At 39.6% G+C, this 26,875-nt stretch overlaps 1 protein-coding gene across 2 annotated transcripts; it reads right to left on the bottom strand.

The window, feature by feature from the left end:
• Positions 1 to 1,247: 1,247 nt before the first annotated feature.
• On the bottom strand, positions 1,248 to 25,637 carry LOC133023298 (glycine receptor subunit beta-like). 2 transcript variants are annotated; one of them, XM_061090306.1, is made up of 11 exons: positions 25,405 to 25,637; positions 20,004 to 20,133; positions 19,361 to 19,467; positions 17,180 to 17,247; positions 16,011 to 16,237; positions 15,332 to 15,414; positions 14,522 to 14,659; positions 13,325 to 13,477; positions 11,106 to 11,254; positions 7,162 to 7,317; positions 1,248 to 5,921 (listed from the first exon to the last, which is right to left on the bottom strand). In XM_061090306.1, exons 2-11 carry the CDS (start codon positions 20,126 to 20,128, stop codon positions 5,628 to 5,630), a joined length of 1,500 nt encoding a protein of 499 aa, XP_060946289.1. In that variant the 5' UTR covers positions 20,129 to 20,133; positions 25,405 to 25,637; the 3' UTR covers positions 1,248 to 5,627. The 2 variants fall into 2 exon arrangements, with proteins under 2 accessions (XP_060946289.1, XP_060946283.1); XM_061090300.1 differs by lacking the exon at positions 25,405 to 25,637 and adding an exon at positions 25,159 to 25,397.
• Between the last annotated feature and the right edge of the window lie 1,238 nt (positions 25,638 to 26,875).

The raw sequence follows: 26,875 nt of genomic DNA, 5'->3' as shown, positions 1-26,875 counted from the left end.
GATTTGTAGTTCAGAGAGATCCATCTATTCCCAACATCTTCTCAAATATGAGGATGAAGTGAAGAAGGCATCAGCAGTAGCACTGGCAGCAGCCAATGAAATTCTGTTAAAACAAGTGCATGTGCTAGCCAGTGAAATCATGTTAATGCAAATACAGGTCCAGCCCTGACATCTAGCATCTGACCCTATCAAAGTGAGCCTGAAGACAGGAGGCAGCTGGTCAACCTGGGGTGTGTTCATCTGGCTGTGGAGTTTAATTTCAGTGTACTTCACTTTAGCATTGCAAGGACAGCTAGCATGGCACAATAAGCATGAATACTGGCTATGTTGTGTGTCCTGAGCAGAACACTGATGGGTGTTGTCAATATGACAGTTGTTCCAGCACCAAACGTCAGGCACACCTACTGTCAAGCATTAAAGCAACGTGTACATGTGTACAGGTGGGTGTTAACTCCTCTTTTTAGGATGCAGCCTTATGGTGGCTCCAGAGATTTCAGCTGCAGCGTATCAGCACCATGAAGACAGACGTCATCCACCAGCTCTGTTGGTTCAGGATCGGCCCCTCAGACAGCAACTGCAACACAAGACACCTAGGAAAAGGCCGCAGTAGGCTCGAACTGCACTCACCTGGGTGAGCTGAGAAACAGTCTCATGAACTCACCTATTCACATCAGTGATCCTGTCAGTCTGTCCTCATGTTCTTAAAAACTGCTCATGCAATTGACTTCAAACTTATACTTAATAATTGATACTTTAATTGGTTACCAACTCTTTGCGACAAATTCGTCTTCTTCATGCTGACATCAATCCAATAATCTATGATAAGTGACAGCTTTATGATCAGTATTAAACTAAGAACAAGTGGAAAAGATTAATTTATTGTAAATTTGAAATATTTTACTTGATGTAACTTTAATGAAAAAAAAAAAAAAGAAAATCAAACATAAGAAACGTCTAACAGAAAAAACATACTTAAAGTCAACTTGTAAAAAAAAAACAGACTAACAATGCTTAAAAAAGACAGCTTGCATTTGATTGAAACACAAATATATTTAACTTAATCTGCTCTTTATATTTTTCAAGTACTTCTTCACCTTCCTCTATATTCTTAAAGGCTACCTTTAGAAATTCAACCAAGTCTCCCTTGTCCCCATTGTGTCATGAGGTTCATCATAATTTTCTATTGAGAGTATGTTTACTTGAACATTATCAGTTGTGCCCCCTGACATTAGTAATGTTGGATAATATGAAGAATAATTGCATGTTTATTTGGATCAAATCATATTTATGACAGAAAGTGTTTAAGTCAACAGGCTATTGAAGTAAATCAATAAAAAGCAGCAGGTTTTGTACTAGCAGCTGAACAGGCAACAAGGACATCGTTTGATTAAACACACTGAGATAGATAATGTTGGAACAACAACAAAGTCATGTTTTTGGTTTGATACACTTAATAGAGCTTCACTTCAAGAAAAAAAAATTAAAATATACAAATGCAAATGTTACCAACATTTAAAAACATTAAATGCATGCAAGTAGAAAAGAAAACATCAGAAATAACATACATTGGATGTGATTTAACAACAATAAAGATTTGTATGAAAATAGTAATAAAAAAATTTGAAAAATTCAGTCTATCGATAGAGGGTTAATATACCATTGCACTGCCTTGCTTCCTTCTTCATCTTTGTACGGTTTATTGGCAGATGGCAACCAATGTCAAGGTGCATTACTGCCATCTACTGTGTTGGTGCAACATTCCTGAAGGTACTGCCATACCAGGTGGATGTGGATGGCACATGCCCTATTAAGTCTCCCCTGTTTAAAAATCGATTTAATATATGGTCCCCCGGATAGGGGACACATTATTTATTTTCAATCACCTTTAAGAGGCTTTTACTTGGATGATTATATACATTATCGCCTTTAATCAATCAAATTCACAACCTAACATCTCCAAATAGAATAAAGATTTATAATTTATTAAAGGTTTATGCCAAAATAAAAACAATCACAGTTTAGGCTATACCACCTTGCATGGAAAGTGGATCAGTATAGCCATGAGCTGAAAGTAGTTTTTTTAAAATCAATATTTGAGAAAGATCTATAAACCTTTAACATAAATTGTAATGGTCCCTACGGTTCCTCTTCTCCCATATATACATGGTTGCCACCCTGACATTTGAGAACATACAAGTTGCTGGAAAAGAGCTTTTCTACTCAGTGGCTTCAGATGTATTTGTACAGTTTAATGTATTTAAAAAGTTTATTTAATACAATTATGATAAAATATATTTCAAATTTACTATCATTTAAATGTTGTAATAGTTATGTTTAATCTGTTCATTTCCTATGTTACTTGCATTTTGAGGTTTCAATATGAAAAAAACTAAAGAATTTATAGTATTTGAAAAGGGATGCCATGAATTTAGTAGTGTTGCAATGTAAGCATTAAATGATTATAAATGCATCTTGACACTTGCAAGATTTTTAATTATCATGTTATAAAATAATAAATTAGAGCAGGATTATAATTGACTTTAAAATACAACTAAATTCTATTTCTTGAGCAGCAACAGTCAAGTTCACAACAATAGTCACAATATATACTCAATATTGGACTGGAAATACAACCAAAAGAACTTCCTCTTGTCCTCTTGTTGCTGCTGTCTGCTGTTGTTGTGATTCAATTCCTGCTGTTACCACTGGGGAGAGGAAGATCGAGGCTACATGCAGGCTAAATTCAGACAACTTTAATTTTAGCTTGTGCACAGCAACTTGCTATTATAGTATAACAGGCATGCTGTGGCTGTATAAAACAACATATATAAAAAATATATATAATTTGTTGTTTTGTGTGTGTGTGTGTGTGTGTGTGTGTGAGTGACATTACAATCTGAGCTTTGGCCTTGGTCAAACAGGCAGAGATTAGTATGACAAAATGACAGCGGTCACCAATGGCGGTGGTCGTCTCAGTGGACTTTTCCATTTGGTTAAGATGGCATGAAAGAATCACTGTTTATGTTTCTTTACTTCATGTAGCCCAGATGATGTAAATTACATGTAAATCGAATCATCATTGTCACAATGCTTACATCGTGTTGCCAGAGTTAGGTGCCATGACTACGACTGAATACTGTTATCTAAATGTTCTCAGGTTGGGACACGAAAAATTAGGGGCAGATTGGACAATGTATATTTGGGGTAAAAAAAAATTGAGACCTATATTAATTGTTTTTTTACACCACTTCTTCATGGGGGCCAGGTATTGTGAGTTTTTGATCATCCATAGTTTCTCAACAATTTCCTTTTTCATAGACATGACATCACCAGGGCAATGCTATCTCCCAACTTTCACAATGAAACAGGGATCCAGATGATTTGGCATCAATTTTGGGAGCTTTCATATTGTCCGTCTTTATTTAAAGTTTCATGCTGCCACAAGGTGGTATGTAGACGTTTTCAGGGTGGACACCTATTACACAAGAAGTTTGGTGTGGATAAAGTGTGTATGTTATCTCACAATCTTCATAATTAAGCATCATCAGTCTTTAGGCTTTGCTGACCGCTTTCTGAATTGCTATGAAGAATACACCGAAGTGTTAAACATGTTATTACCTGTAGCCAGCAGATGGCACTATGACTTATAACTCAAAACTGGCTTTTCTTTTTTTTTCTCTTTTTGTCCCCACTGACTCATGTACAGCATTCTTTGAGCTCTTGAAAGGAGCTATATACATTCAAACTATTATTATGTCAATGTCTTTCGATCAAATGCAAATCCCATCGACCATCACTGCTTGCAGCTTTAGTTATTATCATTATTAGTAGGAGTAGTAGCAGTAGTACTAGTATTACATTACTATAACTGATGGTTCTGCTATTAATAACAGCATTATACGTAAAAGCAACACTAGTATTATTTGCATCATCACAACCAGTCTGACAGAGCTCAAATATGAGAGCTACACAACGGTTCCTGGTCCCTCTGTCCCCCTACCCTTATCTATTCTCTCACCACAACCAGTTGAGGCAGATGGCAGCCCACACTAAGTGTTGCCAGAGGTTTTTCCCCGTTAAAGGGAGTTTTTTTTCTCTTCAGTCACCAAGAGCCTGCTGTTTGTGGGAAATGTTGTCACTTGAGATAATGTAATGTTTTAATTTGGTGTTATACAAATAAAATTCAATTCAATTCAATAAGACCATGGCTATCTCGTATATTTTCTAGGAACCACCCCTTTAGCTATTTTGACACTTAAAAGTGCTTAAAGTAAATGAGGGCATCATTGAGCCAACACACCAGGTCCATTTTAAATTTCTTACCTATTTATTGAAATACTTGCAAGTCCAAACAGTGGCGCATTGATCTGATCAATATCAATCAACATTACTCTCATCAATAGATCAGTGTTGATCAACCTCATTCTAATTTAGGAGGACATTGTTAAAGTATGGAAAATAATTCTTCCAAAACTGCAAATTAAATTCTCAAAGACTGTCTCCCTATTGGGTTTGGCTTAGGGCTCAAGGAGGCATCCTTGTAATTCTTAAGATGATATACTTACATATGAAATGTATGCATGTATACTTCAAACATACTACAATGTGCAGATTCAAGCTACTTTATCCCAACATCATCCTGTGTTATGTTACTTAATAATAATCCCTAAAAAAAGGTTTTCTCTGCATCTAGTATGTTGGCAGGGACCGTTCAAGCCATGGCAACATCATATAAGTTCCACCAAGATATTTTTTATAGGTGCTTCAATCTACATTATAATTTTCATATTATTTTACTACACAACAAATCTTAACCTTCTTATTTTCACAACATACTATATCACTTCATCTTGTCGTATGATGAAACCTAACTTTACATGAGAACATGAGAAATATCTTGTTATATCTTCATATTATCTGCTTCAAACGGATCTCGTAGAGCACATATTAGGTCTTATCATGGTGGAAGCATTATGGTATTTTTGTAAGTAGTATTTTTATAAATGTTTATATTTTCTTTCTATTTGCTTATTGTGTTAGTATTTTTGTTGTCACCAGTAATGTTACCCTCTTTGTAAAGCATTTATTTCTACATAATATACAGCTTTGGGGTATTGGTGGAAGCACATCAAGGTTTAGTTCACATAAAGCACAAAATGATGAAACATGCAGTGCTTACTAAATGCATAGGTTTAAGGGGACTCAAGACAACAGCCCCAAGACTTTATAGTTGTGCCACTTTACATTACATGTCATGACGCTTTTATCCAAAGCGACTTCCAATTAGTGCATTCAACATCTATTAGGGGACATTCAGGGTTCAGCATCTTGCCCAAGGACACTTCGGCATGGGGTGGGATTCGAGCTGTCGTCCTACTGGTTCATTAAGTATCACAGACTGCTCTACTAACCCTCAGCCACAGTCGTCTGTTTTTACAGTTATTCTTAGAAACCAGAGCTGTCTGTGATACTTAATGATCATGAAATGCTGAAAATCTTTATTTTATCAGTATAGAGTTGTGAATTTGAAGTTTCAATGTCTATTTTCAGTTCAATGAATTATGAATATCAGTATGATCAGTATGTATCAGGATACAAACCATTTTATTACCACCCTTCTCCCCCTCTCACAAATAGACCGACCAGTAGACAACATTGAAGAAGAGGAAGGAGAAAGGGAAGAGGGCTCTTGCATAGAGGTCAACGCGTTTGGCGGCAGCAGGTATGACAGGTTTAGGTGGTGGGGGTTTCTTGTTACTTTTGTTTTGGGACTTGAGGGCTCCTGTCACTTCGACTGCTTTACCATAACAGTCAAAGTTGGAAAGTTCAAAGTCTCGAGGTAAAGATCCCACGATGCTGAAGTCATTCGATCGAAGGTCAGACTTAGAGGTGCAAACTTTCTTACAGCGAGTTTCAACCACCTGGTAAAAAAATAGAGACTGATTGAAATTTGTCAATTGACATTGTTGCTCATGTAATTTTGCTGTACAAAATCATTGATAGCTTCATTTAGTTCAGTCCTGACATAAAGCTTTCTAGTCCTAAAGGCTAATTTCTGCTCAACGTCAGATATTCAGGTGAAAATTGACAGATCTTTTCGTCACAAAAGAGAAGAAGGAGAACAAAAAGAGTTAGACTAAAGAGACTAAATGGAGCTGTACCACCAGAGGTCATAGGGGCCAGTGTGTAGTTCAAGTAAGACGATCATAGGACATGACGAAGAAAACACAACAATGGCGTAACTGTTTGAGGAGAGACTGAAGGTTGGCCAGAAACTACAGGCATCCACATAAATGTTACTTATGACGGGTACAGGGACGAACAGACACTTTTACCTTTTTCTCACAATCTCCTCCACATTCAACGTGTTTGTTGAAGGATTTTTGTCAGAAAACCTCTACTCTACTCTGCACTGTCCTCTAGTGGATGTCCTGTTTAACAACATTGCCAACATTAAGGAAGCATGGGAGTATGTGGGGAGTGACAGTTACATTGTTTGAAATGCATATTCTGTGTGTGCAGCATGTGAAGGCTGCGCTGCAGATATTCTGCATCTCACAGGAGTCTGTTGTGTGACTGCAGCGGAGCTGCTTTGTGAGGTGTCCTGTACAACTACTGTTCTTCCAATTTAAAAAGTAGGTTTCAATGTTTATCTGTTGAATATGCCACAAACTTACTGTACCTGTTTCAAAGTAAAAGCATTTCATATACAGTTTTTTTTATGATTGCAAGACCAGAAGATGCACGGCTTCATACCAGTGTCCTGGCATTTAGTGGAGTATATAACCCGACTTTTAATGCAGGAAATACAGTAGCTATACGACACAGCTGCCACACATGCTGCCAGGATGAATAACAGACAACCGACACACAGCAGAACCAGGATGCCGCCATTCTGCGGTGCAACTACTACAAGTGTGCCCCGGGCTTAAGGAGAGCCTCAATAACAATTCTTGCTGGGGCACAGGTATCCTATTGCTGTTCCTCACAATACTAAATCAGATCAAATTAAACTTATTGAGGGGTCTTATAGAAAATATGTAATTTAGTCTGATAATGATTAACTAATTTCAAGTGTGAATGTGATGCTTATTACAAATAATGTAAGCTACAGAGATATGTTCGTACATGTTGTTGCTCCACTTGGCCAAGTGTTTTTACCTGCAATGTGTTGACATGTATGGGTGTTCCACCTGTCCCATTCACTGTGTTAGTTTTATTTGACTCCATTTTTCCTTCTTTCTCTCTCAAAGCTTTTTCCTTGCTGGCCATTTTAGTTTTCTCCTCCTCAATTCGTTTGGGGCTGTTCAGCATCACCTGTAGAGAAACAGAGGGTGGAATGGAATGGAATGGAATGGAATGGAATGGAATAGACAGACAGACAGACAGACAGACAGACAGACAGACAGACAGACAGACAGACAGACAGACAGACAGACAGACAGACAGACAGACAGACAGACAGACAGACAGACAGACAGACAGACAGACAGACAGACAGACAGACAGACAGACAGACAGACAGACAGACAGACAGACAGACAGACAGACAGACAGACAGACAGACAGACAGACAGACAGACAGACAGACAGACAGACAGACAGACAGACAGACAGACAGACAGACAGACAGACAGACAGACAGACAGACAGACAGACAGACAGACAGACAGACAGACAGACAGACAGACAGACAGACAGACAGACAGACAGACAGACAGACAGACAGACAGACAGACAGACAGACAGACAGACAGACAGACAGACAGACAGACAGACAGACAGACAGACAGACAGACAGACAGACAGACAGACAGACAGACAGACAGACAGACAGACAGACAGACAGACAGACAGACAGACAGACAGACAGACAGACAGACAGACAGACAGACAGACAGACAGACAGACAGACAGACAGACAGACAGACAGACAGACAGACAGACAGACAGACAGACAGACAGACAGACAGACAGACAGACAGACAGACAGACAGACAGACAGACAGACAGACAGACAGACAGACAGACAGACAGACAGACAGACAGACAGACAGACAGACAGACAGACAGACAGACAGACAGACAGACAGACAGACAGACAGACAGACAGACAGACAGACAGACAGACAGACAGACAGACAGACAGACAGACAGACAGACAGACAGACAGACAGACAGACAGACAGACAGACAGACAGACAGACAGACAGACAGACAGACAGACAGACAGACAGACAGACAGACAGACAGACAGACAGACAGACAGACAGACAGACAGACAGACAGACAGACAGACAGACAGACAGACAGACAGACAGACAGACAGACAGACAGACAGACAGACAGACAGACAGACAGACAGACAGACAGACAGACAGACAGACAGACAGACAGACAGACAGACAGACAGACAGACAGACAGACAGACAGACAGACAGACAGACAGACAGACAGACAGACAGACAGACAGACAGACAGACAGACAGACAGACAGACAGACAGACAGACAGACAGACAGACAGACAGACAGACAGACAGACAGACAGACAGACAGACAGACAGACAGACAGACAGACAGACAGACAGACAGACAGACAGACAGACAGACAGACAGACAGACAGACAGACAGACAGACAGACAGACAGACAGACAGACAGACAGACAGACAGACAGACAGACAGACAGACAGACAGACAGACAGACAGACAGACAGACAGACAGACAGACAGACAGACAGACAGACAGACAGACAGACAGACAGACAGACAGACAGACAGACAGACAGACAGACAGACAGACAGACAGACAGACAGACAGACAGACAGACAGACAGACAGACAGACAGACAGACAGACAGACAGACAGACAGACAGACAGACAGACAGACAGACAGACAGACAGACAGACAGACAGACAGACAGACAGACAGACAGACAGACAGACAGACAGACAGACAGACAGACAGACAGACAGACAGACAGACAGACAGACAGACAGACAGACAGACAGACAGACAGACAGACAGACAGACAGACAGACAGACAGACAGACAGACAGACAGACAGACAGACAGACAGACAGACAGACAGACAGACAGACAGACAGACAGACAGACAGACAGACAGACAGACAGACAGACAGACAGACAGACAGACAGACAGACAGACAGACAGACAGACAGACAGACAGACAGACAGACAGACAGACAGACAGACAGACAGACAGACAGACAGACAGACAGACAGACAGACAGACAGACAGACAGACAGACAGACAGACAGACAGACAGACAGACAGACAGACAGACAGACAGACAGACAGACAGACAGACAGACAGACAGACAGACAGACAGACAGACAGACAGACAGACAGACAGACAGACAGACAGACAGACAGACAGACAGACAGACAGACAGACAGACAGACAGACAGACAGACAGACAGACAGACAGACAGACAGACAGACAGACAGACAGACAGACAGACAGACAGACAGACAGACAGACAGACAGACAGACAGACAGACAGACAGACAGACAGACAGACAGACAGACAGACAGACAGACAGACAGACAGACAGACAGACAGACAGACAGACAGACAGACAGACAGACAGACAGACAGACAGACAGACAGACAGACAGACAGACAGACAGACAGACAGACAGACAGACAGACAGACAGACAGACAGACAGACAGACAGACAGACAGACAGACAGACAGACAGACAGACAGACAGACAGACAGACAGACAGACAGACAGACAGACAGACAGACAGACAGACAGACAGACAGACAGACAGACAGACAGACAGACAGACAGACAGACAGACAGACAGACAGACAGACAGACAGACAGACAGACAGACAGACAGACAGACAGACAGACAGACAGACAGACAGACAGACAGACAGACAGACAGACAGACAGACAGACAGACAGACAGACAGACAGACAGACAGACAGACAGACAGACAGACAGACAGACAGACAGACAGACAGACAGACAGACAGACAGACAGACAGACAGACAGACAGACAGACAGACAGACAGACAGACAGACAGACAGACAGACAGACAGACAGACAGACAGACAGACAGACAGACAGAATTTAGTCCATTTGAATTTTTTGTTCATGTATTTCAACATATAGAGCATACCATAATTTTTTTAGACATCCAGAACCACTTAACTACAAATAGATTCATTCATAAAAGAACAATGTACATGTCTAACATTTTTAACCTCCCTTGATTATATGCAAGAGTATCATGAAGACAGAATATTGACCTCTGCCCTCCCATTCTCTCACTCTGCATAAAAGTGTAGGTACCTCAGGTGGTAGCTCGCTGTTACACTTTACAACGATGTAACTCTATAAAAACATGGCATAATCCCATAATATTACACTTTGATAAAAACACCCAGGATTCTGTGGGTTAGCATGTACATTGTACATGTCCAGGCTTGTCTACAGAAATACTGACAATTTGAGAGGCTAAAGTTTTATTGTCACTCTGATTGTGTATCTTGTCGGTTGACATGTGTATGGATAGCAGCATAAGTGGTGAAGTATTTTTCCAAAAGCCACAGGTTGATATTAGATAGTCAGTAACCTCAGGGTAGAACGTTTTGATTCTAGAAACCGTTTGCAAAAAATCAGTACAAAAACAATTGAAAGGCAGCAACACAGGGTTTTCATTCAGACGGGATGTCACAAAGAAATACCAAATGCTCCGTTTTCCTGTTGGGTCTCTATAAATGTATGGTGTTGACCTTTTATGATCTGGCAAATGCATCCATTGATGTTTCTTGAGACATTAACCTTACTCAATTCAAGCAACACTGCTCTTGGTACCACTTTGTGTAGATTTACGTCAGTAAAATCAATCAACTTGACTCTGTCAGTAGCAACAACATTTTTTTATTTAATTCCACCTACCAGTCAACACCCATTGCTGGTGTGCCACCATGGCTGCTTTCTCATTTCTCTACAGACTCTCTCTGGTCAAGGATTGTCTAACTCAGTGATAATATGGAGATGAGCTTCAAATGTACAACTGTATTAATAGGAAACTTTGTGTTTTAGGACTGACCTGCACCACAGCATATTCCACAAGTGACGAAAACCCAAAAAGCAGACAGGTGATGAGCCAAATATCAATAGCCTTTACATAGGAAACCTTTGGTAGCTCAGATGCCAAGAGCATACTCTCACTGGACAGAGAGAGTACTGATAATATACCTAAAACACACAGATGGTAACACATTAATATAAACACTTGTGAATGATTGTTTCCAGTTCATTATTATTTGAGTAAATCAAATTTACTAAGAAAGACAGAAAAGAGGACTTAACACGGTTTGTTAGCAACTCTGTATTATTATGCCACCATTATGTTACCATGTGGGATAGCAGTTTTACGGTGCTGTTTTGACATCCACCCATTCACACAGTTCCTCTATATGCAGCACTGCCGGAACGACATCTCCTGAGCCACAGCCTGAGCTACAGCTGCCCAGAACCATGTTGCTACAAACCTTTTTTTATATATATATATTTTATTGAGCATCAATGATACAAGGTATCCACAGAACCAGAAACAAGAGAAAGTCCAAGAAACAATGCTCACTTTTTTGTTATTATCTCCCCCCCACCCTATCTCTGGGTGATAGACGCAACGAAAAAAGGGCAAAAACAAAAAACACGCAATTAAGAAAAAGAAAAAGAAAAAAAAGGGATGCAGAAAACCATGCTCGGGGCTCAGCCATCCAAGTCCTCAGGTACTATGTCCATAAAGTCTATGAGGGATAATTAACGGTTCCAAACTCTTCAGAGAACCTCTAAGAAAAAAAAAAAAAAATCAATATCATCAATACAAAAACAAAGGTGAGAATATTTTGCAGTTTATGAACGACTTTATAAATCAGATGTAGAGGTTCCTTAGGAAACTTTCGAAGAAGAAAATAATAAAGAAAAATCTTAATTAGATAGTGGTGAATGAGGCCCATTGACCTTGGACAGTCCCTTGAAAACCTTTTACTAAAGACATGTTAACCACCCATGAACCAAATTTGCTCGTCGTTACCTATCATCACCTTTCCCTCCATTGTCCATAAAGACAAGGTGACAATATACACCAATGCTCAAAAGATTTAAGGGAACACTTGATTGTCACAGCATAACAGCAATTCAGTTAAATTTCAGGGATATCAATCTATCCATCTATCGCTGCTGTCTCTTTATCCTTCCTGATTGATTCTTCTGTAGTTTTGTGTTCTGCTAGTGTCCTTGTCACTACTGGTAGCATGAGGCGTTATCTGCAGCCCAATAAGGCGGCACAGGTAATCTAGCTCCTCCAGGAAGGCACATCCATACGTGCAGTCGCAAGAAGGTTTGCTGTGTCTCCGAGCACAGTCTCAAGAGCATGGAGGAGATACCAAAAGACCTGAAGGTACAGCTGGACAGGGCCGTAGAAGGCCATCAACCCAGCAGCAGGACCTGCCCCTTTGTGCGAGGAGGAAAAGGAGGAGCACTGCCAAAGCCCTACAAAATGACCTCCAGCCGGCTACAGGTGTCCATGTTTCTGACTAAACTGTCAGAAACAGACTCCATTAGGGTGGCAAGAGGGCCCAACGACCTCTAGGGGGACCTGTGCTCACAGCCAAGCCCCGTCCAGCTCGATTGGCATTTGCCACAGAAAACCAGAATTGGCAGGTCCGCCATTGGTGCCACGTTATCTTCACAGATGAGAGCCGTTTCACACTGAGCATGTGACAAGCGTGAAAGAGTCTGGTTTCATGATTTTGAATCGAGCCCTCAATGGGTTGAGGATTTTGGTTTCCATGGACAGTTGTTACATCGTTTTGTTCTCAACAAATAATAGAATGTACATCAGTAAAGATTTTGAACTTTAATAATTCGTTCATCAAAATCTGATATGATTTGAGTGTTCCCTTAATTTTTTTGAGCAGTATTTAGCGGGCAATTGTACATCCTAGATGTCATGATCTGGTGTTGAATTTCAGCAAAACACAGTTAGGGAGTCAAGGGAATTCTATAAAATATAGCCTTTTTTAGTCTGGAGATATAAGGACATAGACAGAGTATTTTCCCTGTATTTTTCCCAATGTAAGCATGCTGTGCTTATAAATTCTGAGTTTTGCATGGTAGATTTGAATTTAAAATGTTCACAGCAGAGCTATATTACTTACCTTTAAGGGTTGGAGGCTAGATAATTGCTGCCCATATCTGACCACTAAATTGTCAATTTATTCAAACACATCATCTGAAAAATATATTGGTGGTACTCACCCAGTGGCACCCTTGCAGCTGAAGCATCAGGGTTTATCCAGAATGATAACCAGGACAAAACAACAATCAACAAAGTTGGGGCATACACTCCCATCAAATAGAAACCAACCTGCCGACGCAATGTAAAAATCACTTCAACACAGGTGTAGTATCCTAGAAACAAACAGAGAATGAGTAATTATGAATTACTCAAAATTAAATCAGATCAAAATACCTGGAAAGTCAGGTAACCATTACAGATGGTAAGAAGAGGTACATGTTTGGCCTTATAAACCAACTCTTCTCAAGAGGAAATTTCTTCCTAACGCTCACAAAGGCCGTTTTTACAAGGATTCTGACATTCACCAATGTTTACTTATCTGAGATTTGTTATTGTTCAATGTGGGTTTATTTGTATTCTACAATTGTATGATACTTTTATTATTTATTTAAAAAGTTTTCAGTGCATATTTTTTTACTTTTACAATTTGTATGAATTTAAGTATTTCAGAGATTGGGTCTGTTGAAGAGAAGAAAAATTATTCACAAAAATAGTCACTAATCTTTAGGTTTTACACACTGGTGTTAACATTTACTGAACGTGTAACTGCATCCCATGTACTGTTTTTTTGTGTTATTTTGTAGCAACGCTGGCCACCCTCAACAACAATTGAGAGTTGAAGAAAATAGCCACTATGGCCACATTTACCCAACTTCTAATGGGTACTACCAGTATGATAATGTTACAAATCAAAAGTAATCTCAAACTGGCTACATGAAAAATACAAAAAGTTTACTCTACCTTTAATATATATTATTTCTTCAAACATTTAATTATTCTTTTGATGAAGACTATAACTTATGGAAATCACAATGGCAGTATCATATGTAGACGTTGCATGGAAATCAGTGCTTAGCAGGAACTAACTAACACAAATAACTCTTTAGGAAATTCTCTGACATGACAATTTTTGGAAAACATTAAGAACACATTTTGACACATCATAAAAAGAGTAGAGGTATCAACATAAAAACATATTATCAACAAGGGTAGCATAACTGTCTCCCTTTCCACACAGCATCAAATTGGTAAAGCTATGAATAACAAAAGTGTAAATCTCGTAAGCTACCTCACACAAAGAAAGGTTGGAGTTCTAAAACTGTGGATTTCATAGTAGTTACTAATACTATCTATAGTTGTAATAATTGATTACCAACCTGTTCCTTGGTAGAACTTTGTGCAGTTTCCATATTTTATGTCCTCTTGTTTAATATCAAACTGAGGAAGAGCAATCTCATCCATCTGAACTGGGTCGGACTGCCACATAAACACAAGATCACTGGTGGTATAGCCAACTAAAACATAAAGAAGACATTTTATTATTTATATTTTCCGATTCAACTGCTTTTTCATGTGAGTTACTAAACATTAGACAAATTAACTGCACAATAAATACAAAAATGTGGATGATTTTAAAAATAATATTTAGTTTTGCATTTTGCCTCCATTGCTCCAGACTGGTTTGAGGCCCTTTTTTTATTTATCGCTAATTTCTGTTTCAAGCAGCTGCATCTGAATGTGTGATTTACCTTATGGAGATTTGCACATATTTTAGTTATTAATTATTCCTGAATGTTTGGTGGAGTTCAAATTTCTCAATGTTTTCTGACTCACCGGGTTATCTCCCTTCAGTTAAAAACATGTCCATATGAGTAGAATTTGTGACATTACAACTAGTTTGGATTCCAGTCCTTGTCCAGTAGCAGACTTGTTTGACATAATAACATAAGGCCAAAATATACTGAGAATGGACCTGTGAAGTAAGACTTTTCAATTAGTTGTAGTTTGCATGCATACATATGAGTCAGTTGAATTATTTGTTTGTTAGACTGCCACAATAGTTAAAAAGAATGAATAAAATGTCATTTTTCAGATCGATTCACTTTCATGAGATAAAATCCGGAGCAAATAGACATTTGACAGCAGGTCTTTGATTGGAATGTGGCTGTGAAGGTGTGTGTACTCACAGCTCTCCAGCTGCATCTTACACAGCTGTGTGTCCATTGGGAAGAGTTTAAGATCCAAGGGACAAGACAGCGTCACAGACAGCCTACACAACACAAAGTCACAAGGTTAATCAAGAAACAACACAGCCCTATAGTATTACAGGGTATGCACACTGGATTTCAAATTAGTCACTTCTACCAATGCTGTAGGCTTTAGCACAATGGCAGAATTGAATATGCACTCAATAAGGGAGCATCCAAAGAAGATTTTTGCAGCTGTGACTTGTGATTTAATGGATCTCCATTCTCTATTTCAAACAGACAAGCATCAACTGGGTCCAAATAACAAATTGATTTACTATCATCTAGTATTATGGAAGAATAGCTAGAAATGACAAGGAGTTAAGTTTGCTTAACAGTGAACAAAAGAGCAGTGTGATTTGGGGATGGTGAAGAGAATGTTTAGAATATATATTTTCAGGGCTATATGACTAAATGATTCAGCAGTTTTTGCTTGTTCCCCAGTGTTTCCCTTAGCTTCTAGTTTAATTCCTGTGTTTTTCCAAGTTTGTTAACTACTAACTACCTAAGTTTTAAGTTTTGTATTTTCTCTTTTGGAGATCTGGATCACCACATCTAAAGCAATCTATGGCAAACTGTATCTGTAACTGTATAATGGTAATTTGAAGTGTGTGACTACCTCATGCTGATCAAGACATCGCCATTCCTAAAGATGAACAGCAGAATATTGTCCTGTGTAACATCATGGAAGTTAGCCGATTTCTCGTTGGCAAAGAAAAGGTCTGGTTTCCACAAACACTGGAACATCTTGGGATCAACTGTTAGTGCTTCACTCTTAAAGTCAGTTGGAAGTCGAAGGCGCGGATCATTCCATCTCTGACGAAGAAATATATTTATTCTGTAGTCCTACAGAAAGAGACATTGTATTAATAACACATGGAAACCATTGCGACTCCTACTATTTCTAGTAATAGTGCTAGTACTATGCCACTAATAATAATTATACCACGTTGTATTTTACCAGTGGAAAATGGTTGGGTCCCCCATATTATGAAATGCATTATTACAAATCCCCTAGGGATTTCTAGCAGTAGCTACACAGACAGAGATTTATAATCTGAAACAAAAACTAAATTTTAAAAAGGTAAATCTGACAGCAATATTAAACAGGCTGAACTTCTGTGCTTTGGAGTGCTGGTGGGTAGACTGACACAGATGTGAACTTTTGCAACAATTGAAGATGATATTTTAGGCAGCAAGAATGATGCCCTGGATATCAGGAAGGCCTGTGACAAGTATATTGCCAGTAGGTGGTGCTATGACTGACTGAATGTTGGTAAAGGACTCTTGTGTGAAGTTCAGACTAGATTAGATAATACCTGCATATAATAGAGTTAAAACAATGTTCTCTTTATTGGCAAAACATTGAAATTAACCAAGCTGTTCATCAAATAAATGGTAATTGGTTTTGTATTTATATAGCGCTTTTCTAGTCTTGATGACCACTCAAAGCTCTTTACAGTACAGTTTTTACATTCACCCATTCACACACACATTCATACAGTGCATCTATTTGCAGCACTTTGTAATGCTATGGGGGGGCAATTCAGGGTTCAGCATCTTGCCCAAGGACACTTCGGCATGCAGATGGGTCAGACTGGGGATCGAAATGCCGACCTTCAGGTTGGAGGACAACCACTCTACCCCTCAGTCACAGCCGCCCAAATACAAAAAACTTAAGAGCTTGGGCCAGAATAATAAACAGAAGAGTTTGCATATGGTCCTCACACTAGTCGATGCTCAGGCCCTATTGACATTGAGTGTGTTTGTGGTGTGTGCATGTCTCACCATAGTGGTCTCCTGGATGGACCCAAAGCTATTAATGAAGATGTTTACCTTCGACTCAACCGGGATACCTTAAACACACATACACATATAAGATGAACTTAAGGCAAGAGGACAATTGACAATTCTATTTCATGTAAAACCAGTTGTCCAGTAGGCCAACCCGACCCAGATGTAGTCCTGATTCTATAACTGATTTAATAATTGATAATACTACAATTTTAACAGAGCAATTCTATTTTAACTGGTGCACCTTTTAGCCTTATTGCACTGGTTTAGCAGCCTGGGAAACAAACAGACCAATTGTATGCATTGTAAATCACCTCACATGATGCCAATCAGCCTGTTGGAAGTAGAGGTCACTTGACTGTTGTCTCATGGACTGAAGCACTTACCTGAGAGCAGATATTCACAGTTTACCTGCACCCTTGTGAGTTTTCTTTGTTGTGTTGCAGAGTGTGTTATGTAAATAGTTCATTTGAATATGTAGCGTTCGATTAAGTAAGATTATGATTTGATTGACTAGAAATGTTTGATTCTGAGCTGTATATGGATTTCTCTATTTTGGGAATCTAGATTGAGATTTTTACCCGTTTCTTTATTATTATTGTAAATTATTTTACCACAATCACTCAATTTATTCAGCCCTTCACCATGCCACCACAAAGCTTTAAAATGGATCTGAAATCTCCTTCTCCCCTTTGATGTACATATCAGTGAATTCCCATCCACCATAGCCATCCCTAACTTCTGATAAGCATTCTGACTGATACACACACGAGGGACAGACCTGACAGACGTGACTGTTGAATAAATATTTGTAAAATAATATTGCCTTATATTTTTGTCAGTTGTTGAGTACACATAGATGTTAACACATCTCATATTTGAATATACATGGCACTCAATCTGCACAATAGTTAGACATTATGGTGTTTATGATATAATGATGACTTTCTCTTTCTGGAACTTCAATTTAATTGAATACTCCTGCTTTACCCTATTGAAGCCCAGCGCCTAGATTAGACCTAACTTGCAATCATAGCCTAGTCATTGCAACTCATTGATTAATCTCTGAATTGCCTACTGATGACATTACGCCTTAAAAGTTGCCGGTTCCTGCTGGGTAGCCTTTGAATGAACCAGTGAATTTAGTTACCTAGCATGTTCATTTGTGAAGGTGAAATGGTACAATCCTTTAATTTACTCTCTCTGCTAACAGTTCTTATTTGGGGTGTTTTAAAAAAACAAAAAACATTACAAACACAACCAGTAAAACATGAATAGCTTATCTTGATTCCACAATGTCTGCTGGAAATGAAAGCTAGCTTAGCTGAGTTTTCATAGCAAAGCCTGTTAGATGGAGCTGACCTCTGCTGCACTGTAGCATTTCCAATGGGGCATCATTTGCTAGCGAGTAGATAGAAACAATCAAAACATAAATAATAGTATTTATTTGGCTATATGGTGCTTAAAGCCCTGTCAGGGAACTTTTAATTTTTGAGGACAAAAGCGGTAGTGTGTCCACCATCTCCTGTCGTATGAACCTCGCTCTGTCCAGCAAGTGCATTCGTTTGGAAAGGTGTGAAAGAAAAAGACACAGCTGTTTGAAGGATGAATAGCGATGAGATCATGCATCTTTTGGTTGCTGTATGATTTACAGCTTATTTATAACTTATATAACATTATGAATTATTTTTAGCACTGTTCATACTTTAACAGTAACCCTGCCAGAAATGGTCTCATCTGACCTTGCCAGTGGTCCGACCCGACCACAGACATTTAGAATAGTTCATCAAATAAGCCAATTTTCTCTCTTCCTTTGCTGTTGTAGGTCACACAGAGGCAGCACTGTTAAAATGAGACAGTTTCATAACCAGTTAAAAACTCCATGTAGTATGTGTTAAATGACATGCCAATTACAAACCATCACATCCACAGTATTTTAGATTGGTTGACTGACGTGTAAAGATTTCAACATTATGAAACTATTATTTAATCAGTCGAGCATTTGATATGTTCAGTTGCAAGTGAATAGTGCATGTAAACTTGCCAATGCTGACCAATGGTTACATGTATCCTTCAAAACAAGCCACAACTCTTAACTCAATGAGCACAAACAAGGTCAGTAATTTGTCCTGTGGGTTCTCTCTAAAAGGAAAATGTAACTTGTAGTAGATTTACCTTGGAAGTTAGGTCTTATTCTCGGGTCATAACTGACCATCAGACGGTTCAAGATGTTGGAGGTGGAGTTAGCTGGAACCTGGGCCAAATCTTCTGGGGACAACTGGCTGTAAAAATGATTTAAAGGGAAACAGATGAAAATAGGCTTTATTAAAGTCTAATACAATTGGGAGATCACAAGTTTTCTTTCTTCATTTAGACAATATAAAACATACTCAATTTGAATGAGTAACATAGGCTGTTGGGACTTTTCCTATTTACCCCCCTTCCTCTGGATAGTCTAATTGCTGAAGTCTGATCCTGTTAATTCCTTTACATCCATCTTTAAAGTCTCATCTTTAAGCCTCAACTTTCAATATGAGGTCACAATGGTAGTATAAAGTATATTTGATTTGATATTGTATGTCCATCCAATTTCATCCAGAGGCAGAGGAAGAATTAAAATGACATAATGGGGAAAAAGTGAGGGGGTCTCAGTATTGTCATATATATATATATATATATATATATATATGTATTTGTGTGTATACATGTCAGAAATATGGATAGTGTGGCATGCTAGTGTAATGGAACAACAACAAACTGAGAAGGTAATAATAGCAGTGTAAAGAGGGGATGTATTTGGACAATACAGAATACTTACGCTGGACAGACAACTTGCTTGCCTTTCTTTCCTTTCTTTGTGGATTTCCCCTCTTTGGATGTGATCAGTTGACAACAACACAGCAGCAACCACATAAAGAAACCCAATCTCAATCCAGCAGCCATAGTACCTAAAAAGAGAGTAAATAGTGGCATAAACATACACTACATGTGACCCAAAATTCAATATTGACCGTAATAATTTGGTCAGAATGGTCTGTGAATGTGTGTATTAAATGGCCAATTACCCTTGTTCTTAATGTTTGTAAAAAAAAAAAGAGTGCTATATAGTACAGGCGATATCCTTACTAGAGATCCCAACTGATGCCATCAACCCAGATCTGCTTAAACATAAGCAATACCTTAACAATTTACCAACAAAAAACTAAATACAAGTTTCTCAGAAAGTGACATAAACTCAATTCTGACAAATCTATTATATCAAATGACGATTTTCTTTTAACATTACAGAGAATCACATACAATAAATTGTTTTGTCTTTGCTACTGACCACCAATCTACACAGGTGGAAATAATTTAATAAACAAACAAATCACCAGGTCAATCCAGCCGAATTTTAAAAACGTTTTATGAACAATTTGAGTCCCTTCTGTCACCACTATTCTTTTATTCATTTAATTCCTCAACAGTTAATCAACCAAACAAATCTTAAAAAAAAATTTGAGAGAAATCCCAGCGCAATATTTATCAAACCAGTAGAACTGCTTGATATTGTTTTAAAAATTTAAAAACAAACAATCTACTGATTGTAATGAAATTTATATGTGATTGAGGGGATTTCAAAACTAATAACATAAATCTGTAACTTATCGCTCCAAACCGGTACATTCTTAAACAATATGAAAATAGCTAACATCATACCTCTGTACAAACATCTGGGACCAGACACCACTTCACAAACTACAGACCGGTCTCTTTGCTTCCATAGTTCTCAAAATACTAGAGGTGATTGAAGAAATCACAAACGTTATAAATCATAATAAATATGCAGTTGGGGTATTTCTCAATATCAAGAATGCATTTGACAAAACCAACCATGGCATGTTGTTTAATAAACTGGAAAGGTATGGTATCTTGGGTATAGCATCAGAGTGGATCGAAAGTTATTTAAGTAAGAGACAACAGTCTGTGAAGTTGGGTCACTACTGTTCACATATTTGGACATTGCTTGTGGCGTCCCACAGGGGTCAGGGTTGGGCCATTCACTCTATTCCTTATATTAATGATTAATTCAAGGTTTCTGATGAATTGAAGGTAGAATTGTTTGTTGGCGATAAAAGTATTTTTTCTTCAACAGAATTTTAGACGACGAACGGAGAACATTCCTAAAGAGATGAGCATACAGAAACTAATTATCATTGAACTTGAACACAACAAAAATAAGATCCCAGTCTTCCCCATCTGCATGCCGAAGTGTTCTTGGGAAGATGCTGAAACCCGAATTACCCCTCATAGAAGTGCTGCTAATAGATGCACTGTATGAAAATGCCTCCAAATGGATAAATTGCAAACTGTACTGTAAAGTGCTGAGTGGTCATCAAGACTAGAAAAGCACTATATAAATACACTTGTACAGATAAAGATAGATGGGTTATATAGAGAGTGCAATTTAGCAATAGATGACAGACTTAGTAAATCCCTTATTAGACATATACAAAAGAAAATGTCGAGAAGAATCTCGGTATAACAAAACAAGTTCTAGTCAGAAATCACTCCATATTGTATACTGTTCACTTGTCTTACTATATCTAAATTACTGCGCAGGAATTTGGGGCACATTTTAAAACTTCATTGCAGTCACTATCTATTCTCAAAAAAAGAGCAATACGGATTACACCAATACATTATTCTTATTCAAAATTACTTTACAACAAACAATATGAGACTCATAAGAAATCATATTAAAATAATAATAATAACTCACGATAATAAAACACGTAATAATTTTTAGATAAAACAAGTAATAGATTCTGCAAGTCTCATCCCTTCTGGCAGATTGCTCCAAAGTGTAGGGGCCCTCATGGCAAAGGCTACGTCTCCTTAAGTGTTAAGCCAAGACTTTGGAATGGTTAGCAAAGCCCTACCAGAGGATATCAGACTGCGTCTTACCGTGTAAAAATAAAATTAGGTATCATGACATTTTCAATAGCTGGGTATCGCGATACCTTTCTAGTATGCAACAGTAGTGGATGCTGGCACTTGCAACTGGATCTCAACTTCAGATTGGCACATTATGACCAATTTCAGTGAGCACAGGCTCACCCCAAGGCTTTATCCTGAGCCCTCGATTGCTCAGTATGCTCACCCACAACTGTACTGCCAGACTAAACAGCACCCTCATCATAAAATTGCTGATGAAACTGCAGTGCTGGTGCTTGTAAGTAACAACGATGAGTCTGCCTATAGGAGTGAGGTGAATAACTTAACAGTGTGGAGCAGATCTACAAATCTCTTCCTCAATGTGAACAAAAAAAAAGGTGATTGTGATTGACTTCAGGAGTGCTGGCAAGTGACATAACACAAAAAGCACTTTAAACGGAATAATGCAACGAACCAAGTGAATGTGAATGTACTTCTTTTAACATTGGCTTCAATAGTATTTTAGATATTATTTATTGGTGGCTTTTTCTCTTTTCTGACACTGTCACGCTTGTGAGAAACAGAATTCAGTTTTTTAGTGGATGGAAATACTGACAATAAATGGAATCTTGTATTCACAAATTTGGGGTTTTTGACATTGTAAGATATTTTCACAAATGTGTGTGTGACAAAGTACATTTCATTCAAGCCAGGAATTGACAAACGGCAACGTATTTATTGGATTGGATGATAGCAGTGGCGTTTCTACACTAGGGGCAGGTGGGGCACAACCCCACCAGATGGCGCTGTTGTGCAGAATGCTAAAGACTGCATATCTGAACTTTGAAGCAAAAATATATTTTATTTTATTTTATATGCAAAGTAGCGTGAATGTGTGTGTGAATAAACTTGACTCACAAGCATTATAGTCTTGTTTTGAAGTAATTTGATTTGTGTGTGTTTCTGTCTGTGTGCTCGCTATGTCAAACGCTTTTCTCTCGCCGTCCGTCTCTGCTCTGGGCTCTGTGAAACGCTTTTCGCTTGCCGTACTTCTCTGCTCTGGGCACAACGGGGCAAGCGGCAGACCAGTGCCATGGGAGTACCAATCAGCGTGAACCACACAGGCCACTGTTAACATTGGAAGGTTGTGATTATACAGATGGGCCCTACGACGTCTTGCTGGGCAAGCTACTCGACTCGAGCGTCAGCCGGAAACAGGCTGACGCTCCGGTTCGGCCTCACCTGAGCTAACAGGCTTCCTCATCAGTGGACACCACCCGGGTCTGTGGAGAGGTTCACTCACATCGGATGAATAATACGTTTTATAATAATAAGTTCTGCTTGTTCTCCTGGCAGAGAGGCTAAAGACGTGTGAACTCCCGTTTCTGAGGTTAGTCAAGTTTAGTATTGTATTTATCTGTAAGTAGTGATTCAAAGGGACGTGTACCTGGTGGCTAGCTTAGCTCGGCGGCTAGCCCGCAGTCATGCTACATGATCCAGTCCACCCAGCAGAGAGAAGCGTTAGTTTATGAGGATGAGTGTGTTTGGAGAACAAGCTATGCAATACTAATAATGTGGAAAAACTCCATACAGTACATGCATTGTCTTGGTAGTGCACAGTTTAATCCAAAACCATATTCAAAATCAGTAGTTGAATATCCACAGGAAATAAAGATACACACTTTGTGTAACACTTCCTCTACAATAATGCCATATTTTATGTTTCCTATAATTTTATTAGGTACGGACGAGCCTGAAGGACACAGCTGTGCTGACCGTTTTCTGTCTCTTATGGCAAAGAAGAAAAATAAAACACTGGGTTCTTATCTAAAGTGTATCAAATCAGAAAGCATAAGAGATAAGTGTTTATTTGAAAATATAATATATAATGAATATAGAAATTAACTCTATTATCCATGACACCTAGCAATGACTGCCAACTCTGAACAGTTGCAGGCCTTCTTTAGTTAAGGGAGGAAAACACAAAGTGTTGTGCAGATGAAGCTGGTGCATGTCGCCTCATGTTGATAATAATAAATTAATAAATTATGCAAGTTATTTGAGCTATGTGTCTGTCTAATCTTTTTACTTTGTTGCAATCATTTTACTTTAATGCTCGATTACAGGCAACATCTTTGTGTCGGGCTGAGCGCTAAAGCATGTGAAATGTATTTGAAATAGGATTTCTGCTCCCTGCTGGCACTCAAAATGCAGCCCATGGTATATCTCACTGGTCTATATAGGCCTACTGCTTATAATAATCAGCTAGCTCTATTTTTGTGACGGTGACATGACGTCATACAAAATTGCCCAACCACAAATTTCAAAAAATTGCCACTGGATGATAGACACAGGCACATCAAAAGTGCGATTGACATTGAGTGACATTGTTTTTCAACTGCTTATCACAGTGGCTTTTTTTCAAGAGTAGATACCAAAGAAAGGTTGTTTTTTCTCCTGTAAGCAAAGATGTGTCTACTCCCCAATTTGTTCAGTGCATTAAGCCTGTGCAATAAAAGAGCACTGCTGAAGAAAAAAGAGAAGAGAGGAGAATTATCACAAGCTGACTCAGCAAGAACAATCACACACAAACACGCACACGTTTACAAAGCAGAGACCTTGTCTGGCATGGGTACTGATTGTCTGGTAACAGTACAGATTTTTCACAGGCATACACTCACATACTCAAACCTTTGACCTACGTGGAAATCAGCATGGGAGGCCTGAAAGTGAGTGACACTCCAAAAGGGTTGAGATGATTAATTCTTAAAACTTTTGTCTCTAATGATGCATGTAGATCTGACCTGATAATACATGCCTATAGAGTCAGCATCCGTTAAAGCACAACCTTCAGTCAAATTAAGTAAATCCTTTAATTTGGGTCCGGGAATGGGACCACGCCTCAACCACTCCTAATCACCAATCAACCGTTCTTATACCCGGTCAACCCACCCGGTTCATTTTTTCTCATGTCTCTCGAAGACAGGCAGAACAAGCTTCACGCTCACCTCAAAGTCAGTAAATAATAATGGATCCAGAATTGTAGATCAGCTCACCTGAATCGAAAGACGACCTGTATGACGACCTGTTCGACGCGGAGTAACCTCCAGCCATCACTGTCAGGCAACAGCCAAAAGTCTGCGCTCGGTGGTCAAAATACCACAGCCTCGCCGGAGTTTACATCCAAACTCCATCAACAAGATATCACCGACGTCTACCGGGTCTCAAGCCTCTTCCTGCCCGTATACACTAGCCGGAAACATAACACGCCACAGACATAGCACACGGGAGTCGGCACCAACCGTCTCGTTGTTATAGACAGCATCCTCGCTCAGTCACCACCAGCCATCAACCAAGAAGTTGTGCGCCCCCCTCTCCATTCCAGCCGTCTCCTCATCCTCAAACCGAGCCCACCAGAGGTTTCTGAAAGGGAAACGCATTCCCTTCTATCGCAGCGACAATAATCCAAGGCTAATTCAACTATCCACCAACACTACAGTAACAACAAACACTCACGAGCACCCAGTACTTCCGGGTTTCTCGTCTGGTACAACCTCCACTGATTGCGTCAGCCATGACGTCACCAAACCTCCGTCGCCTTAACAGCCAACGCCCGCATCGTCAGCTCCCCCTGGTGGGGGACAGGTCGTATTGCCCCCTGCGCATGCTCCGTCTTTTTCTGAGTTTTCTCATTTAATATCAGCTTTCTTTTTATCCCCGTGTTTACAAGCTTTACAAAATCCCTTCCATTCCATTATACCTTCCTCTTCTCTTCCTTCAGTTGCCTGCTGCAGAAAGGCTTTTGCTCCCCCCTTTTCTTTTCCAATCAACACAACAGCACGAGAGCACCATCTATCCCCTCAAACGGACTCATCAAAGGCTAATCAAGTTGCTCAGCCACCTTGGCCTATCCTGGCCTCCCTCCCATAATAACTAGTCTCTTGCCACAGTAGCACCACCCATCCAGCCAGCTTCATCACTCACGCCCCCCCCCACCCCCTCTTGTCTTCCCTGCATTACGTCACCAGATCCTATCCTGTAACGTAGATTTAGTGAAGCTACTTCAACCATCCATCATTGACACTAGCCAGCCTAGGGAAATGCAGACCAATCTCTATACAGTTCTGTCATCCAGTCCCCTCTAGATCTAAGGACTTACCTCTTTCTCACTAGGAGAACTGAATTAGACGATTATCCCTCTATTGTGCTAGACATGGCCTTACATTTTGTGGGTACAGGCTTCTGCAGCTAACATGTCCATTTTGCCAGCTAGGCAGCTGGCTGGATACAGCAGTTAAATCAGAGAACATACTGGGACAGCTCGCACATTCCTCCCCGCTGCACCCCCACATCCCATCATTCCTAGACCTGTCGACATGCGTCCCTCTGTTAATGTCTCCATGCCTTCTGTTAAGCATGGCAGGCCAGTCCTCTACCAGAGGGGCAAGATGGTGTGCAAAAACGACCTGGGCTACACATTCTCCTACTGCTGCCTCCTGCATGTGTGCTCCTTCTGTGGAGGCAGCCATGCTAGTAACACCTGCCCCCACAATCCAATCACATCAGCAGGCAGACCAGCATATCAGCACACCCGTCAAAATAAATGTCCTTGTCACAGCGTTACAAATCATCCAGAAAGACAGTTTCCTTATTGGCTAAAGAGGTTTTAGATGGATTGATGATATGCCTCTTCAACAGACCTCCTTTTCCAGAGTTCCACATCAGTCCAATAGGCATGGCAACATGAAAAAATACAAAAAAGAGGCTAATAAT

The sequence above is a fragment of the Limanda limanda genome, chromosome 2 (assembly GCF_963576545.1).
Source record: "Limanda limanda chromosome 2, fLimLim1.1, whole genome shotgun sequence".
Taxonomy (NCBI): domain Eukaryota; kingdom Metazoa; phylum Chordata; class Actinopteri; order Pleuronectiformes; family Pleuronectidae; genus Limanda; species Limanda limanda.
Note: the sequence above shows the minus strand (reverse complement) of the source record. Positions and strands in the feature narration are given on the sequence as shown.

Bases quoted from the DNA above. Each gene is read 5' to 3' on its own strand.
- LOC133023298 (XM_061090300.1), bottom strand. From the start codon at position 25,216: ATGGCTGGAGGTTACTCCGCGTCGAACAGGTCGTCATACAGGTCGTCT. The intron at 20,134-25,158 runs GTGAGCTGATCT...CTCTCTTTTTAG, and splicing joins CAGGTCGTCTTTCGATTCAG to GTACTATGGCTGCTGGATTG. The intron at 17,248-19,360 runs GTAAATCTACTA...TGTGTGTTTAAG, and splicing joins AATAAGACCTAACTTCCAAG to GTATCCCGGTTGAGTCGAAG.